Source organism: Pteronotus mesoamericanus, unplaced genomic scaffold, assembly GCF_021234165.1.
Source record: "Pteronotus mesoamericanus isolate MK-2021 breed Mesoamerican mustached bat unplaced genomic scaffold, CSHL_Meso_final contig_105, whole genome shotgun sequence".
Lineage (NCBI taxonomy): Eukaryota > Metazoa > Chordata > Mammalia > Chiroptera > Mormoopidae > Pteronotus > Pteronotus mesoamericanus.
In genome coordinates this window covers 15,945,402-15,965,705 of record NW_026555006.1, presented here as the reverse complement: position 1 = coordinate 15,965,705, position 20,304 = coordinate 15,945,402, and the positions used below count along the sequence as shown (strand labels likewise).

General features: G+C 35.8%; 1 protein-coding gene across 1 annotated transcript in view; it reads left to right on the top strand.

Annotated features, from left to right (window-relative positions):
- Positions 1-20,304, top strand: part of DNAI4 (dynein axonemal intermediate chain 4) — an 89,060-nt gene that overhangs the window by 18,017 nt on the left and 50,739 nt on the right. Inside the window, 3 exon segments of the mRNA XM_054572654.1 lie at positions 8,085-8,269; positions 9,548-9,660; positions 19,350-19,506. Of these exon segments, the coding sequence (XP_054428629.1) occupies positions 8,085-8,269; positions 9,548-9,660; positions 19,350-19,506 (455 nt within the window).

Below are 20,304 nucleotides of genomic sequence, written 5' to 3'. Positions count from 1 at the left end.
TATGCAAAAGTAACACAAAATGAATCAAATACCTAAAGGTAAAAACTAAAACGATTAAATGCTAAGAAGAAAACATAAGGGGAAAAAACTTATTGACTCTGGATTTGATAATGATTTCTTAGATATAACACCAAAAGCACATACAGCAATAAGAAAAAAACAAACATTGGAATTCATCAAACATTAGAAACTTGTTTTTAATGATTAAGGGTCACAACAGGAAAGTGAAAGGCAACCCATGGGATAAGGGAAAAAAAGATGAAAATTATATATCTGCCAACAGGGTAGTATATAGAATATGCAAAGAACCATAACTCACAACAACAAATAAACTCATTTAAAAATGGACAAATAATTTGCATAGATATTTTTCCAAAGAGGATACACAAATAGTCAACAGCACATGAAAAATGCTCAACATCAAAAATCATTAGGGGAATGCAGATAGAACCACATGAGATGCCACCTCACACTCATCAAGATAGCTACTTAAAAAAAAAACAAAAAACTAACAACACAGAAAACAAGTGCTGGTGAGGATATAGAGAAATTGGAATGTTTGTGCACTGTCAGTAACAATATAAAATGATACAGCAGCTATGAAAAACACTATTGTGGTTCCTCAAAAAAATATAAATAGAATTACCATGTGATTCAGCAATTCCATTTCTTGGTCTATAGCCAAAAGAATTGAAAGCAGATACTTGAACTGATATTTGTACACCCATGTTCATGGCAGCATTATTCACAATAGCTAAAAAGGTGGAAGGAACCCAAGTTTCCATCAAGAGATGACTGAATAAACAAAATGTAGTATATGTGGATATACATAAAATGGAATATTTTGCAGCTTTAAAAAGGAAGAAAATTCTGACACTTGCTATAACGTGGATGAAACTTGAAGATATTTTGCTATTGAAATAAGCCAGTCACAAAAGGGCAAATACTGTATGGTTTCACTTATATGAGATAGCTAGAGTAGTCAAATCCTTAGAGACAGAAAGCAGAATAGTGGTAACCAGGGGAGGAGTAAAGGGGAGTTATTGTTTAACAGGTAGAGTTTTAGTTTTACGAGATGCAAAGTGTTCTGTAAATGGATGGTCTGATGGTTACACAACAATGTAAAAATACTTCATGCCACTGAACACTTAAAAATGGTTAAGATGATAAATCTTATGTGCACTTTACCACAATTTTTTTAAATTAACTTTTCCAGCATGATAGCATGAAGTTTCCATTACCCACTCCCTAGTGAAATTGGTAAAAATTATTATTATTTATTATTATTTTAATCCTTACCTGAGGATATGTTTATGATGTTTACTGATTTCAGAGAGAGAGGATGGAAGAGAGAGAAACATCAACGTGAGAGGGAAACAGATCAATTCCCACACCTTGACCAAGAATTGAACCCACAACCTTGTGGTGCATAGGATGATGCTCTAACTAATGATGCCACCTGGCAAGGGCAAAATTATTATTTTTTAATCTATTTAATGCCTTAGGAAATGGACCTAAGGGTAAAAAATAAATGTAGAATCACCTATTAATGAAAGTTTGGTAAGGAAGGTGAGAATCTGTGGTATTTGAGCCAAATCCACTCCCTCCTATACCCCTCACATTTTAACAAGGCAAGCACTTTGCTCTTGACTGCTTGAGGCCAAGAACACAGAACTTGCTTCCTCTCAGCTCTCAGATGGAGAACTTTCTTTCCCAGAGGCAGAACTTCAGTGTTTCTCATCCTGCCCCCAAATGCCTGTTGTTGAAGCTAAGTCCTCTGAGTATGGTTGAGAGGTGTGGACTTTTTTTCTGCCTAACCATCCCCTTATCCCCCGCCCAATGATGAGGTCAACTTTATGTGTGGCACCCTGAAAATGTTGGGTCCTTCCCCTGGTCCATGAACCTATGGTTCCAAGTCAGGAAATGTGAGCTGAGAAGACCTAAGGCTATTGCTCTAACCTCTCTGTGTTGTCACTCATAGGGAAGTTTAACATTGTCTCCAAGCTCAGTTCTAGGGAGCCGGTGGAGAGATTTAACCTGAGGGAAAAAAGCAAGCTATAAAAACAGCTCCTAATATCTTCTGAAAGTAACCAACTTTATTTGCAACAGAGCATGAAGTTTAAACCCAAGAGTACCCTCAAAAACAGTGGATGTTGTGGTAGGAGGCAACTGGGAGATTTTTGGATCTCATGAAGATATGCCTGAGACCATAGGCTGTCTAATTTACAGGGAATCAGGGGATAAGGCAGCTGGGAGGAGCCTTTCCGGAGTGAGAACAGATATCAAAGATTGACCTCAGAAACTACAGTCTTGCACTGCATAATGTTTTGTTCAGTGGTGTACCACATATACGCCAGTGGTCCCATAAGATTTTAATGGAGCTGAAAAATTTCTATCCCCAATCATGCTGTAACCATCATAATGTCATGGTGGAATACATTACTCACATGCTTATGCTGATGCTAGATTAAACAAACCTATTGCATTGCCAGTCATACAAGTACAGCACATACAATTATGGACAGTACATAATACTTGATAACAACTGTGTTACTGGTTTATATATTTATTATTTTTATTGGAGGATACTCTTTCTGTAAAGAAAAAATTTGCCGTAAGAGTATGTTGCATTACATCAGCTGCAGCCTCATGTTTAACCTGTCTCTTGATACCATCATTTTCTCTTGTGCTTGATTTAGTCTCATTATTTTGTTTATCGTGGCCCCTAAGCATACAAAATACACTGCTAATGTTGTCAGTAAGAGACTATGTTGAGTGATTGATCTGGAAACAAAATTAAAAGTGCTTGAGGACTATAGAGGTGGAAAATCAGTGATGGTTATAGTTTGCTGATAAGGCAGGTCCCATACCCCTTAGCTGCAATCTTGAACAAGAAATAAAAAACAGAAACTGTTAAAGGATCTGCTTCATTGAATGCAATGAGATTAACAACATTTTGAAAAGGATCTATGTTGGACATGGAGAAGCTTCTAATGATCTGGACTGAAGACCAGACATAGTAGTATACCTGGCACTATGACAATCAAAACCAAAGCAAAAAGTTTGTGATGTTGAAAGAAAACCGTGGATTCAACTGTGATGTTGAATTTATTGCTAGCTCTAGGTAGCTTAAATGACTCAAGAATCATTATTCTCTACATAATGTGAAAGTAAGTAGTTTGCAAGTGCTGAAGAATTTTTGGAAATTCTAGGTAAGTTGGTTGTGGAGGATAATTACTTGCCAGAGCAAATATTCAGTATGGATGACATCATATTCCGTAAACAGATACCTGAAAAGAATTTCATCTGTAAGGAGAAAAAGTCAATCCAGGTTTCAAGGCTTTTAAGGACAAGATAAGTCTTCCTTGGGGGCAATATTGCAGGCTACAAATGAAACCCTTTGTGATCTTGCATGGGGAGAACACCAGGTCCTTTGAGCATATCCATAAGCACACAGGTCAGTGTATGACAGAAGCAATAAGAAGTCATGGGTGATCCAGCTGCTCTTCCAGATGCTTACCTGAATTACTATGCCAGCACAATGAAGAAGTATTATTTGGAGAAGAACATACCTTTCAAGATTTTCTTATTGTTGTTAACATTCCCAGATATCCTCCTTTTATTGACGATCACCATCCCATATCAAAGTAGTATTTCTGTTTTCAAACTCCACTTCTTGGATCTAACCAATGGGCCAAGCAGTTACATCAGCTTTTCAGGCCTACGACCTGAGGAGGACCTTTGCCCAGTTGCTATTGTTGCAACTGAGGAAGACACTGAGAGGATGTTGGTGCAATTCTAGGAGGAGGACACACCTATAACTGCATCAAGAACCTTGCTTGAACTTGGGGTGATATGACCAAGGAATGCATAAACAGCATCTGGAAGAAAACAGTCAAGAATTTTGTCCATGACTTCAAAGGATTTGTCATAGATAAGGAAGTTGCCAAACTAGGCTGAGGGTGAGATGGCAAGCAACTTTAACACGGGTGTGGATGAGGGTGACACTGAGGAGCTCCTGGAGGTGGTTCCTGACTTATTGACTAATGAGTTGTTGGAATTGGAACAGGAATGCATAGCCAAAGAAGAAGCAAGAGAAAAGGAAAGTGCAGGAGAAGAAAAGGAAGAGCCCATAAGAAAATTCAAAGTGAAAGGTTCAGAGACTTCAGCCAGCTCCTCCATGGGTTTGTACATGGGAAAATTCATTAAGCTGTACATTTATCTGTGTACTTTCTGTATGCATATTTAACTTCAATACAATATATAAAAAGTAAGTGCTGTTCTTTAGGAGTACATGCTTAATAAAACTATAAAAACAAGACAGGAAATGATTACCAAAATTAAGTAAATAATTATCACTGGGAGGAGTGAGAAGCTGTGATCAAGAAAGAGACAAAAGCTCGGCACCCTAGCTGTGATCCAGAGAGGCAAAATCTTCTAGACATTCTATGAATGTTCAATTTTTTTGTTGTTGTGATTATTAGAACATTTGCCTTATATTATTTAACTATATAGTTTTAATTACATTTCTGTATGCATTCAATTTCATAATTAAAAATGTAACCATAATTTAACATTTCAATTAAGCTACATTTTCTCCTGGCTGCGGCCAACCCTCTCTTTTTTGGGGGAGTGTTTATGAAGCCCTGTGTTTTTACCCATTATCTAGCCTTCTTTACAGTAGAGAAGCCTGCTGGGGTGGGGGGAGTGGAGAAACGACTGCTTGGCGCCAGCCATGAAAATCCTCAAAGTGTCCACAGCAAATCTACAAAATCCTGTTTGAAGAGAGATAGTGCCAAAATGAGAGGAGGAAGCCCCCTCCCTTTCCGGTGTTCCCCTCTCAGGAGAAGCAGTGCAGTGCATTCCCCTCCTCCTGATCTCTTTGATCTGCTTTTCCTCTCCATCCTTATACAAACCTCCACCTGCACTGAGATTTTAAGATGAATTTTTCTGAGGACATGAATCTCCCATCATCTCGAATTACCAGCAATTTGAAAATAACCTCTTTCCTTTTTCACCACCACCTATCTCATGAGTTTGTCTTTTGTTGCAGCAGGCAGCCAAACCTGGGTTTGGTTACAAAAAGATGAAATATTAGTAAAGAGCAAACCAAGAATACAAGGTGGGGCAAAAGTAGATCTACAGTTGTTCATATGGAAAATAATACAGTAATTAATAAATAATAATATAAGAATACACTCTATTTTTTGCATACTTATAACTGTAAGCCTACTTTTGCCCCACCCTGTATGTATTCTGGAAATGTTTATTAATAAAAATGTTAAGTGGAAAGTAAGGTTTTGGACTTCCAGTCAAGATGGCAGCATAGGCGGACATGGTTTGCCTCTTTGCACAATCACATCAGAATTACAACTAAAACATAGAACCCACCCCTCACAACAGTCAGAAAACTAGTTGAATGGAAGTCTGACAACTATGGCTTAAAGAAACCACATCCATTCAAACTGGTAGGAGGAGCTCAGATGCAGAATGGGCTGGTCCCAGCCCCACCCCAGGCCCTGCTGCCCAGGGTTCCAGTGCCAGGAAATTAAGTCTACACAACTTTCAGCTGCAAAAACCAGCAGGGACTGAGTCAGTGAAAGAAGCTTCTGGAGCCCCAAGTTGTTCCTCCTAAAGAACCCACACACAGAATCACCTATTCAGACTCATTCCTTCTAAGCGCTGGGATGGCAGCTTGAAAGGCACCATCATACTGGGAAAAACAAGCATCTGGCAGCAAGGGGAGCAGAAGCCAATGTCCCTGTTCTAAACCCTCCCCTACAGAGCCTCAGAGCCAGCAAGCTGGTGCCATATCTGAAATTCCATCAAACTGGCTAACACTGTTTGACCCACCTTGGAGATCCCTAAAGGCTCTACTTCACCGAACTGATAGGCCCACCCAAGCTGCTTTTCCCTGTGAATAGCTGGTCTTGGTTCAACTTCCTAAATCCCATCAAACAAGCACCAGCTGGCCTCAAGGAGCCCCAGGCCTGGCACCTGCAGCAGCCAGCCTAGATTCACAACTTGGCTTCGTCTGGGAATCTCTAATTCCAGAATGAGTAAAAGCCATCTCAGATTGCTTTATAACTCAGGCAGGGTGGCCTCGACAAAACACAGGTTGGGGTTGACCTTGGCCTGCACCACCTGGGAAACCCCAGGGCCAGCACACTTAGTGGACAGCTACAGACCATGCTGGAAAACTGCCATACTGCCCTTGCACAGTTGACCTCTTCACGGAGGGCAGAGGGTGGTGTTCAGTGGTCACAGCCGGTTCTTGCAGCTGACTGGCCTGGATAGATCCCTTCCATGGTTCTGCCAACAGCAATCAAGGCTCAAATACATGAGGAGGGTGTACTCAGCAGACATGAATGGTGCACCTCAAGAACCTAGCTTGGGTGATAGGGGAGGCTGTGCCACTGGATCATACAGGACACCTACTATATTAGGCCACACTGCCAAGACACAGTCATAGCACCTCTAATACATAGAAATGAACACAGGGGGGCTGCTAAAACAAAGAGACAAAGAAACATAGCCCAAATGAAAGAACAGATAAAAACTCCAGAAAAAGAGCTAAACAAAATGGAGGTAAGCAGTCTATCAGATGTAGAGTTCAAAGCACTGGTTATAAGGATGCTTAAGGAACTTAGTGAGGATCTAACAGTATAAAAAAGATCTAGTCAGAAATGAAGGATACACTAATTAAAATAAAGAACAACTTATAGGGAAACAACAGTAGAGTGAATGAAGCCAAGAATCAAATCAATGATTTGAAACATAAGGAAGAAAAAAACAACCAATTAGAGCAACAAGAAGAAAAGAGAATAAAAAAAAAACAAGGACAGTATAAGCAGCCTTTGGAACAACTTTAAGCAATCCAACATTTGTTTCAGAGTGGTGCCAGAAGGAGAAAAGAACAAGACATTAGAAATCTATTTGAAAAAATAATGAAAGAAAATTCCCCTAATTTGGTGATGGAAATAGACATGCAAGTCCAGGAGGCAGAGTCTCAAATAAGATGGATGCAAAGAGGCCCTCTCCCAGACACATCATAATTAAAATGCCAAAGGTTAAAGAGAGAGTCTTAAAATCAGCAAGAGAAAAGAAATTAGTTACCTACAGGCGAGTTCCCATAAGACTGTCAGCTGATTTCTCAAAAGAAACTTTGCAGGCCAGAAGGGATTGACAAGAAACATTCAAAGTCATGAAAAGCAGGGACCTACAGCCAAGATTGCTCTACCCAGCAAAACTATCATTTAGAATCGAAGGGCAGATAAAGAGCTTCCCAGACAAAATAAAACTAAAGACGTTCACCATCACCAAACATTATATGAAATAAAGGGACTTATTTAAGAAAAACAAGATCAAAATTATGAACAATAAAATGGCAAAAAATACATATCTATCAGCAATTGAATCTAAAAAACAAACTAAGCAAACAAGAACAGAGACAGAATCAAGGATATGGAGAACATTTGATGGTTGCCAGATGGGAGAGGGATGTGCGTGAATGGGTGAAGAGGTGAGGGGATTAAGAAGTACAAACAGGTAGTCGCCAAATAGCCATGGGGTATAAAGTAAAATATAGCAAATGGAGTAACCAAAGAACTTATGAGCATGACCCATGCCATGAACAATGGTGTGCAGATTGCCTGAGGGAGTGGGGGATAGGGGTGAAGGAAAAAGGGGAAAAATTTGGAAAACTGTAATAACATAATCAATGAAACATAATTAAAAAAATAAAAGAAAAAAGGGGCAAAAAAGAATGGAAGGTTTTTTTAAAGTTTATACAGAAAAAGTAAATATACAAAAATAATCTGAATGAATAGTAACAATTTATCTTTCTGAATTTTCACAAAATTAATATATATTGCTTGTATATAAATAAAACATAAAACTTAAAATATATGCCTACTTAAAAACTTTTTAAGCATAAAATCCTTTATCATTCAATTTTTTCATATTTATCCTGCCCTAAAAATATTATACTTATTTTCTACTACTTTTATTTCTATGTTCTAGGACTTATTATTTTGGAACCTCACCTTGTAACTTATTTTGTTTTATATTACCATTTTCCACAGGTGTTTGATGCAAATGGAGTTGATGTTACTCCTCGACCTCTGTACCATACAGATCCACTTTATGTTACAGGAAAGCCAAATATACTATTGACATCACAAGAAGGATCATTGACATCAGACTATGTAGCTTCCCATAGCCTTTATCAAACTACACTAAATCCTAGTTTGTTAGGGCAGTTTACGAGGTACAGTATACTATTCCATACTTTTTAAAAATATCATATATATTGTCTTAATTTAAGTTGCATATATGTAACTTAGATGTATGTTGTCTCCAGTCTCCCAGCTCCACTCTATCATATCTATGCTCCTCTCCTAATTAATTTAATTAGATGTAGAACTTTGCATGTCTTAAGTTCTTCTGCACTTCTACCAAAACATTTGTGAAAAAAATATATAAATTTTCCTCAATATTTCCTGTAAAACCGAAAGGGAGGGCTAGTATTACATACCTACAGACATATTTCTTCAGCTTCTTTTATCCTGCAATTTATGGGGAAGAATGGCTTTTCCTTTTCCCCCTCTATTCTCTGATGCAAATCTCTGTTCTCCTAGGGTTGATTTCTCTATTGTTCTACAATTTTCTTTTTGTAAATGAAATGTTATGCATTTATTATGTAGATTCTAATATACTTGAAATTTTATGAATGGTTATAGTGGAGAAGTTCAGTCTTTGCAATAATTAAAGAATACATCCTAAAACAATGTAAAGATTATGAGTGTGTATTTTTCACTCTGACAAATTAAAAGTTCCAGATGTTAGCTATGCATGAGATTTAGGAGAGGAAATGCTGCTCTAGAGTATCCGAGGAGTGCTCAACAAAACAAAGGATATTTCAGTAAACTTGACCCACCCTTTTGGAGGGAAGTTGGGACTATAAATAGAAAAGAGGAAAAAACATATCTTGGGTAATTTTAAGTTCATATATTTAAGGTAATTATTATGGGATTCTTTAATGTATTGATTTCCCACTGAGTACATAGATTTTTTTAAAAAATAAATCTTAAGAGGACATTTATCAAATTGAGTTAGTCACATTTAAGATGGGATTTGAATAATGAGCAGAAAATTGGTGAAAAATGAAAGGAAGTGTGTTCTAGGCTCAGGTCCTGAAGATTGAGGAATTAGGGGGGAAAAAAAGATGAAAAAGGGAAGGAAAGAGTGATACTGAAAATGGAGAGTCTAGGTAGGGAGGCTGTATTTTGGGTTTTTACCCTAAATATATTGGGAATCTATTGAAGGACTTTAGGCATAGTTTTGACATGTCTTATTATTTAAAATTCTTTTAAATGACTTTTTATTTAAAGAATATTAAAAGTGAACTTCATGTTTGAAGTACTAATTAATTTCTATCAATTTTGCTTATGATTATAGTATAATTGATTTCTCAACTGATGTTTTCATTTATGTATTTAATTATCCCTAAGGACATCTAAATAAGTGAATAATGTTATTGTTAAAGGTCAGTTTTAGGAAGCAGTACAGTTTCTAAGTCAAGTGTATCAACTACTGAATCAATAGCAGAAGACCTAGAAGAAGCATCCTATAAACGGGAAGGATTGACTAGCTTTACAGGTAATGAAAATACAGTTATTTATTTCAGTAACAGACCATTATTTCTTTAGCAAATATGCTCATTATTTTTCGGATACTTGAGATAGAAGAACTATGGTAATGAGTGGCAAATGCTGGTTTGTGCAGTAGCCACATGAAAATTACCAGGGTAGTAACTATCCCTATAATTCTAAAATTTCCAAGGTGGCTCTCTTACACTGCCAGCCTCAGGAATCACAGACCAGAGTCCAGAGAGTCCCAGCCATGAAGCTTCCAGTCATCCTCTCCCAGGCATCATCATGGACAGTGCTAACTTCTCCCAGCAAAGGGATTCTCCATTTTGTTTTGATTCTGTAAATTTTGTACCTGTGCATATTCCAAAGAAGCAATACTCCTCCACAAACAAAACAATTCCATGACCTTCACCCCAACAGGCCTCCTATTTGGCTCTTCTATGACTGGTGAACAGCTCCACAATAGACATACTAGCCCATATTGCCAACAGAGTCCACTATGAAGCCGGTCTTCCCAACAGGCCAACTAGTATCATTGCTTAATAAAGAATGCTGTACCTTCTAAAATCCAAAGGAAAAAAAAAAAACTCCATAGGTAATGCAAAGGATTATGAAAGTGAAGGTAAAAGAATGAGGAAGTAATCATATATTTGTCAATTTCCATGGTATAAATATTTTCACCACAACAAATTTCAAGCTACTAACATGAAATTTCTGAATGTGCAGGTGGGAAGAAATGCTTAGTATCACATTATTATTTAGTATTTTCACCATACAGATACAATAAATACAAATAACTTCAAGAACTTAGATAAAAGTAATGTAAGAAGTGATGAGTCCTGAGTAATTATTATCTTTGTTTTTAATATACTTAATTGTTTATATAATTTTATTTTCAATAATGACTATTTAAAAATTACCTCAAATATATTTAAAATTGTCTCATGTGATTCTAATGCATAACACTTTTCTAAATTAGCATTAAAAATACCAATGCCTATGTCACACATCCAGAATTCTGATTTAATTATTGTGAAATGATGGCTGAGCATCAGGATTTTTAAAAAGCTTTCCATGTGATAAGAAATGTGTGACAAGCATGGAGAAAACCATTGCAGCAGTGGTTCTCAAAGTTTGGTTTCCAGATTAGTAGTGTCAGCATCACTTGGGGATTTGTTACAAATACAAATTCTGGGAAACCCCCAGCCCAGACATAGGGGTGCTCTCCCAGTTTCGCTCCAACATGTAGAGAGCTTAGAAGTCATTACATTTGTCTTGTAACAACAACAACAACAACAACAACAAACCGGCAAACTGAGAATTAATAACTTTTCTTGGAACCAACAGAAAACCGAGGCAACATGGCAAACTGCCACTCCAAAATCTAGAGAGTCAGGCAGTCCAGAGAAATACGGTTCTCAAGATTTGCTTACCATAAGCTGGAGAACACCGGAATGATTATTTTCATAAATTGCTGTAAAGCTAAATGCTTACTAAAATGAGAGTAAAAAATTCCTGGGGACCACAGTAATGGGCATTTATACAGGCTTTCATGCCAGGAATCCACTAAATTCTCTCAAGTGAGGATCTAAAAAAAATATGTTAGGGGCTTTGAATAGGGGGTAGTCATTTTCAAACTCTCCCGGATTCTTCTTCTTCTTCACAAAAACCTAGTCTCCAGGATTTAAAAAAAAAGCCAGATAATGATTTTGATACTGTATCTCATTTGGGGGAAGGGAATTCTACCCTACCATCAGTCTTCCTTTCTCACCTTAGGGTGGGCAAGAAAAAAAAAAAAGAACAGAGAGCAGAGCTTTAAGGGATTATATTTGGAATGCTGAAACCAGGTAGAGGAATAGGTGACAGGGTAAGAAAGCTATACCCTTGGAGTAGGGACAGAAATATTTATGCACTTATCTAATTATAGAATACTTCCCTTCCCCCACACCTTACCACCATGCCAACAAACCTTAAGAATAAAAATACTGGATTACAGCTGGAAGACCTGCAAGACACAGTTTTTGTGAGGAGCAGTACAAAGAAAAGCTGATAAGTATAAAGCTACCAGCCACCTCCCCCCACAAAAAAATATAAAAGTAAGGACTTCAGTGGAATTTGAAGCCTCTGACACTTGTAACTAAAACAAACATTAATACAGCCAGACTCCTAGCTTGATAGATTGTTATGGTAAAGTCCTATTATTCTCAATACCTGTTACCTCAGTCCACATGTCTGACTTTTAACAACTCTTAAAGTATGTGAAAGACATGAAATAATATATTTTGAAGGGATCAAGTAAGCATCCAAACCAGACTCAGCTATGCCACAAATTTTGAAATTATCAGAGAATTTTAAATAATTTTGATTAATATGTTAATAACTCTAATGAAAAAAATATACAGTGTGCAAGCTGTGTAATGCCAGCAGAAATGAAAATTAATCCAAAAGAATCAAAAGGAAATGCTAAAGATAAAGAACACAGTAACAGAAATGAAGAATATCTTTGATAGGCTTATCAATAGACTTGACAGCACTGAGGAAATAATCAGTAAATTTCAAGACAGGTTAATAGAAACTTCCCAAACTGAAATGCAAAGAGAAAAAAGAAAGGAGGAAAAAAACCCAGCAGAGACATCCAAACACTGCGGGACAATATCAAAAGATGTAATATGCATAATTTGAGTATTAGAAGAAAATGAACTAGAAGAAGTATTTGTAGTAACAATGATTGAGAATATTCCAGATTTAATGACAGGCATCAAAGCACAGAATTAAAAAGTTTAGGAAACACCAAGCAAGGTAAATATCCAAACAAAACAAAATTAGGAATATTATATTCAAACTGCAGATAATCAAGGACAAAGAGAAAATCTTGAAGAAAGCCTGAGGGCAAAAACACCTTACTTACAGAGAAACATGGACAGAATGAACTTCAAGAATAGAATGAAATCTTCAAAATGTTGCAAGAAAAAACTGGCATCCTATAATACTATTTCAACAAAGTTATACTTCAAAAGTGAAGGAGAAATAATTTGTTTGACAAGTTCTGAGGGAATTCACTGCTCTGAAAGAACTGTTAAAAGAACTTCAGGCAGAAGGAAAATTATGAAGGTCAGAAACTTGGACCTACCTAAGGAAAGGATGTGCATTAGAGGAGGAATAAATGAAGGTTAAATAAAATCTTTTTTTTTGTTGATCTTATTCTTAGTTTACTCTACAAGATAGCTATTTGTTCAAAGATATAATAGAAACAGTGTATTAGATGTATGTAACATATGGGTAATTTACATGGATGAGAGTATGGCCCAGGGGATGGGAGAAAGAAATTGGGAATGTGCCTGTGCTGCATGTGAAGAATGACAGTGCTATTTGAAGGAAGACCAGGTTACTTCTAAATGTATATTGTAAGTCTCAAAATGAACCACTAATTTTTTTAAAGAAATAAGTGTTATGCCAAGAGAGGAGATAAAGTGAACTTATTGAAAATGCTTAAACCTGAGGTCAGAAAAAGAGAAAGAAACAAAGAACAAAGGAAATAAACAGAAAACAAACACAAATGTGCTAGAAATTATGTAATGATAAAGGGGTCGATTTCACAAAAAAAGATATAATCCAAAACACACGCCTATGTACAAAGCATAGGAGTATGGGAAAAACTGATAAAACTGAAAAGAGAAAGACACATCTACTATTATGGCTGGAAACTTCAACATCCTCTGTCAATAACTGATAGATCAAGCAGGCAGAAAATCAGTAAGGCTAACCTGGATAGCACTATCAACCAACTTAATCTTGTTGACATTTATAGAATGTTCCATTCAACAACATCAGTATACATATTCTTCTCAAGCTCACACCAAAGATTCACCAAGATAGACCACATTCTGGACCATAAGACACCCTCAACAAATCTAAAAGAATAGAATACAAAGTATGTGCTCAGGCCACAACAGAAATAAATCAGAAATCAGCAATAGGCAACTGGAAAATTCCCAAACATTTTAATATTAAACAGTGCAATTCTAAATAACCCATGGGTAAAATATATCGCATGTGAAATTAAAAAAAAATTTTGAACTAAATGAAAATGAAAATGCAACTCATCAAAATTTGAGGGATAAAGGGAAATCAGTGCTTAGAGAGAAATTTATGTACTAAATGCATATATTAGAAAGGAGATATAAAATTAGTAACTTAGGTTCTTAGGAAACAAGAGAATGAAGAGTACATTAAACATGAAGCAAGCAGAAGAAAAGAAATAGTCTTAGAACAGAAATCAGTGAAATTAGGAACAGAAAAACAGTAGGGAAAAATCAATGAACCAAAACCTTGGTCACTGAAAATATCAATGAAATTGATAAACTTTTCTCTACACTAACAAAGAAAGCATACAAATTGGCAATACGAGAAAGAAAGAGGTGTCATCACTACTGATCCCATGGACCAAAAAGGAAAACAAGAAAATAGTACGAACAATTCTGTACCCATAAATTTTGAACTTAGGTAAAATGGACCATTTTTTTAAAAGACCCAAACTATCCAAACTCACTTGAGAAGAAATACATAATCTTTATAGCTTTATATCTCTTTATACCCTTCCCCCTAAAATATCATGTTCGGATTATTTCAACGGTCAACTCTACCAAACATTTAAGGAAGAAACATTTTTTATTTTTTTAAATATTTTATTTATTGGTTTTTAGAGAGGGGGAAGGGAAGCGGAAAGAGAGAGAGAGAAATATTGATGAGAGAAACATCAATAGGTTGTCTCTTGTAGTACCCCCATAACCAGCAACCCAGGCATGCGCCCTGACTGGAATTGAACTGGTGACTTTTGGTGTCATGGAATGACACCCAAGAACTGAGCCACACTGATCAGGGCTAAGGAAGAAACACTCTTACATAGTTCAGCAATTTCCAACCTTTTTCATCTCATGGCACATATAAACTAATTACTAAAATTCTGCAGCACTCACACAAATATGTATTTTTGCTGATCTGACAAAAAATATCGGTATAATTTTGATTGATTCATATCAGATAGCTGTTGTTATATTAGCTCTTGTAAATTTTTTATTTGACAATTTAACAGAAAGAGGTCAATGCCCCTGACTAAGTAGTCAGGTATTGCATGTTTTAAAAATTCTTGCAGCACACAAGTGTGCTACAGCAGCACACTGGTTGAAAAGAGCTGATATAGTCTAGTCCAGAAAGTAGATAAAGAGGAAACATTCACCAACTCATTTTATGAGGTAGCATTAGCTTAACACCAAAACCAGGTAAAGACATTCTAAGAAAATTATAGGCCAATCACTCTCATGAAACATAAATGCAAAAAAAGAAATCTTAGAAAGATGATATTAAGTGAATGAAAAGGCAAGCCACACACTAGCAAAAAAATCTTTGAAAATTTCATTTATGACAAAGAACTTGTATCCAGAATATATGAAGAACTCTTAGAACTCAACAATAAAAAAGAAAACCCAATGAAAAAGAGCAAGAGAGTAGAACAAAGACTTCACCAAAAATATAAACATATGGAAAATAAGCATATGTAAAGATATTCAGCTTCATTTGTAGTTAGGAAAATGCAAACTAAACAATAAAATGTCATTACACACCCATTGAAATGACTAAAATAAAAAAAACTGGCAATACCAATTGCTAGCAAGGATATGAAGTGATAGGAACTCTTGGTCATTACTGACAGGAATGTAAATAGCACGACAATTTGAAAGACAATTTGGTGTTTTCTTATAAAACTAAACATAGCATTACCATATAACCTGGTGGCTCCACTCCTAAGCATTCAACTGATTTGAAAAAATATCCACACGAAAACCTGTACTCAACTGTTTCTAGCCACTTAATCATAATAAAAAGAAATTGGAATCAATTGAAGATGGCCTTCAATAGGTGAATGGATAAATGAACAAGGGTACATCTATACAATAGAATATTATTCAGCAATTAAAATAAATGAGATATAAATCTGCAAAACAGCATGGAAGAAACTTAAATACTTATTCTAAGTCAAATAAGCCAGTCTGAAAAAGCTAGTGTGTTTATCATATTCTGGAAAATGCAAAAGTGAAGAAACAAAATATTGTAGATCAGTGGTTGCTAGGGACATAGAGAGGGTTGAAGAGGAGAAACTAAATTTTTTAGGAGGGTGAAATTATTCTGTATGAAACTATAGTGGTGGATACATGAAGCTATGCATTTGTAAATCCTAGAAACAACACAAAAAGTAAACATTAACATACTTTAAAAAAAAACAGTACAATTAAGAGGCTGAAAGACACTTGAATGGGCCTTCTTTTACAAATGTATGACATCACCTTTCTGAAAGAGTGGTGGTGGTTGACGGGGGGGGGGGGCGGGCGGGGGGCGGGGGGGGCAGGTACAGACTAAACAGTATTGAAATTATGTAGAAAGTGTAAGATTTAAAATGTGGAATTGAATCTAAAACAGTATACTCTAGTTGATAAAGTCATTTTTCATAGGGGGATAGGTAAACAATTCTGAACCATTACACCTGTATACTAGGTTTGAACACATAAATAAATGGAAGTCAGATGGTGAGAAACAGATTTCACACTGTTGTTGGAGAGAGATAACCAACAAACAAGGGAAGAAGTGTAGAATTATACATATGGTACTGGATGAGAATCAGAAACATTAATATGAACTCATGTTTAGCTCAATATAGATACAGCTTGATACATGTATATAGATATAGGTCTATACATGGGTCAGCATAGAAACAAATATTTCCTAACTCTGTGCTAGGAACAATGTCCAAAGGCCTAGAAACAATGCTATCCCAGTAGCAATAGTTACCCAGTAATCAGATTTTGGTTTCTAATACATTCTCCAATAAAAGGAACCAGGGATCTGTAGAAAAATGATGGATTCTAGGGCCAAAGCAGGGAATACTTAAGATGATCAGAAAGTAAACAAGAAAAAACTATAATAAACAAAAATGCTGGGGGTATGTAAAAGAGACAAAGCAGCCAACAGAAAGAGTTTCCATGGTCAAAGGTGGAAAATTTCAAAAACAAAATAAATAGCGTAATTTTGGATTATACCCCAAAATATAAAGTAAATACCCATGAGTCCATACTGATATAAATAAATGATTGAACAGGTAAATTGATGGGGGAAAATAGACAAATCTCCTGTACAAAACAATTCCAAATAATTTATAGATATTCCTCCCTCAAGAAGGTGGAGCTTAACTCTCCATCCTGTTTAAGTGTGGGCTTTGCATATTGATTGCTTCTAAAGAGTACCGGATGTAGAGGAGAGAAGAGTAACTTGACAGCAGAGAAACCTTACAAATACTACCTCAGCTTAAGGGTAACATCATCAGTGGTAAGTCATGCTGATGCCATATATCCTTGATGTGATATGATGAAATGACACTTTACCTCTGTAGTCTTCCTAGTAATCCACAACCCCTCTCTGCCACCAGGCAAACACAAATTGAAAGACATTCTACAGAATACATGACCAGTACTCCTCCAAACTCAAGGCTGTCAAAAACAAGTCTAAGAAACTGTCACAGTCTAGAGAAGCCTAAGGAGATATGATGATCAAATGTAAAGCATCTAAGATAAAATCCTGGAAAAGCAAAAGGACATTAGTTAAAAACTAAGAACATGGGGAGAAAATATGAATTTTTATAATAATGAGGTATCAATATTGGTTTATTAGTTTTAATAAATGTTAACAATAGGAAAAACTGGGTACAGAGGCAAGAACTCTGAAATATATTTGAAAATTTTCTGTATATGTAAAACCATTCTAAAATAAAAAGTTTGTTGTTTAAAAAATGTCTAGCAGAGAGTCCCAGCAACCTTTAATATGCCTTCCAGATGATTCTAATGCATGCTAGAGTTTGAGAACCATTTTGCTGTTTAATCAAAAGGAAACTTATGATTGGGAAAGCTTATAATTTTAGTGCAAGGTATGGACAAAACATCATCGTACATGCAGATTTTCTCTGGATTGTTTCAGTGAATAAATGAATAAGTTACATATCTTTTGCAGAAACTCATAAAGAAAGTATCTTTATTTACAAATAATCTATTTGTGAGGAGGGATAAGAATAAAATTCCTTTATGACTCAATTATATTGTATTAAATAATTGTATCTCACCAATTCTGGCCTAAGTAGGAATGAAGGAAGGTTTTCACAGATTGCTTCTATTAGCATCTCCAAAGGTAGCCAAATATGGCATCTCTTCTCTCCACACAGTTCTGAATGAATTGAAAAATATGGTAAGGGTAGTTATGATAAATTGGAGCCAAAATATGATATTACAGGTAAAGGCCTGCTGTGGAACTCCCAAATTTAGCAGACATACCCACCCATTCATTAAAGTATCTAGACCACCTCAGGCCCACCTCAACCCTCTTAAGGGACACCATGAGTAAAAGTGTGGAGAGGAGCCAAGATTGTCATACTAGAGCTCCCTCTTTCTGGAAGAACTATCAGGAGTAGAGAAGATGTGTTCTCTCCATCATTGATAGTAAGTAGGAGCACACGAGGCAAATTGACACATTTGTGATGCTTTTCTAGAGAGAGAGGAATATGTAGTCAAGATCTAATTGTAAGCCCATTTTAGAGTTAGGGGATCTGAATCATGAAATAGGTTCTATAGGTATATGGGGGAGTTTTCAGAAATTTCTCAATATATACCCAATTTAAACAATATATTGACATTGGTTGATAGATCCAGGCAAAAATTTTTTTTGCCAATCTTGGCCTATGTCTATGAATGGTAGTTCCTCTGCCAATTAAGTGGAAGATTGACTAGACTATTACTTTCCTGGGATTAGTGGAATTAGTAACTTTTATTTTTTAGGTTTTAAGGAAGGCGTTTTTCTCAGGCTCTGGGCCTTCTTAAGAGGAGACTGAGCCTTAATGTGTGGAAAGTATATACCCTTAAGTTTTGTTTTTCTAAAGCTATTCAAGCTTTACCCTTCCCAAAGACCCATGGATTGCTGCTTCATACTTTGTTTTTAACAGAACACATTGAACTCTTTCTGACCTCTATACATTGTCATGGCTTTTTATTACCCACACAACCAACTCCAAACTCCTCCAGCCCTGAATGAAAGTTTTTAAGGACCCCAGACCTCTGACTAGCCTAAATGTATTATTTGTATTGATATGGAGCCTATTTTAATCTTATACTTAACTAGAACTTCCACTGGAAAGTCTTTGGTTCCTGGTAAAGATAATTAGAGGTGAGCTATAATCTAAATCAAAAGACAAATGATAGGAAGGCCAAATAGCAAAAGGTTATTGATATAGGCTAGAAATTAGCTTAAACTCAAAGACGGGTTACATACTATGTCCACAGAATACACTTGCCCATATTCTTGAGTATTATCTACAGTCAGTCATCCCATTCTCCCTTTTACTATTATGGGATGGATGTAATGGGATGCCCTTGGAGTTAAGACTACAAGTATGGGACTGGAGTAGGCTTGTATTAGGAACAGAGACTGCTTATGGGCTCTAAGATCCAGTTTGGCTTCAGAGGGATTGAATAGGCTACATCTAACAACATGGCCAGTTCCTTGACCATATAAAGCCATCTGTAGTGTATGATCCATCTTGATAACTTCTGAAATGAAAATTTAAAATAGCAATTAGTAAATTATTTTTGTTGTGTATTTTAGATTTACGAGTTATGAGGAAAACACCTGGGAAAACTATAACAAAAGAAGACATGGAGAAGACCATAGAAATAATACTCACAGAGACAGAAACACTGAGACTTTTTAACCTACCAACAGTCATGATTTCTCTAGAATCTGAAGAAGCTGGGAAAGTAATGTATGTATGGATCAACTGTCTGCATTGCTTCTGTAATTTAAATGCCAAGACAGAGTTTCTTATTCTTTTACTCTCTCCTTGGGGATTACTGGAAAAATACCCTGGTGTATGTGCCTGGCAAAATTACACATAAGTTACATATGTGCCCTGTGACATTATATTTAAAGTGTTTATGTTGCATGTACTTTTTTTCTAGAGGAAGAACCTATAGCTTTACCATATTCTTTTACAAGTAGGAGAACTACTAAGTTAAATCATAAAAGAAATAAAGGAAACTTCCAAGTCTCAATATAGGTTTTAATGATTTTTATGCACATACAAATTATTTTCAAATTAAAAAGAAAGGACTGACAATTTTATATTCAGAACTTAACAAGGAAATATATGTTATGGGAAAATAATTGACTTTACTATATTAGACTAGATCTTCCATTTCTCTTTATTAATGAATATAAATAGATTACTAGTCTTTGCCTCATGTAGTTTGAACCACTGTTACTAGGTGCATACACATTAAGGATTGTTGTCTTTGAAGAACTGACCTCTTTATCACTATGTGAGGACACTCTTTATCTCTGATAATTTTCCTTGCTCTGAAATGTGCTTTGTTTGAATTGATATAGTTACTATAAATAAATTATTAATGCAGTTATTAAGATTATTTACCTTCAAATAATTTGAATATGATGTGTAGTACCAAGAAATCCACTAAAATAATACTTTGGGCGTTATTCTTACCCAAATATAAAATATTATAGAATTGTTTATACTATAAAATATAAGTACAATTAGATCCTG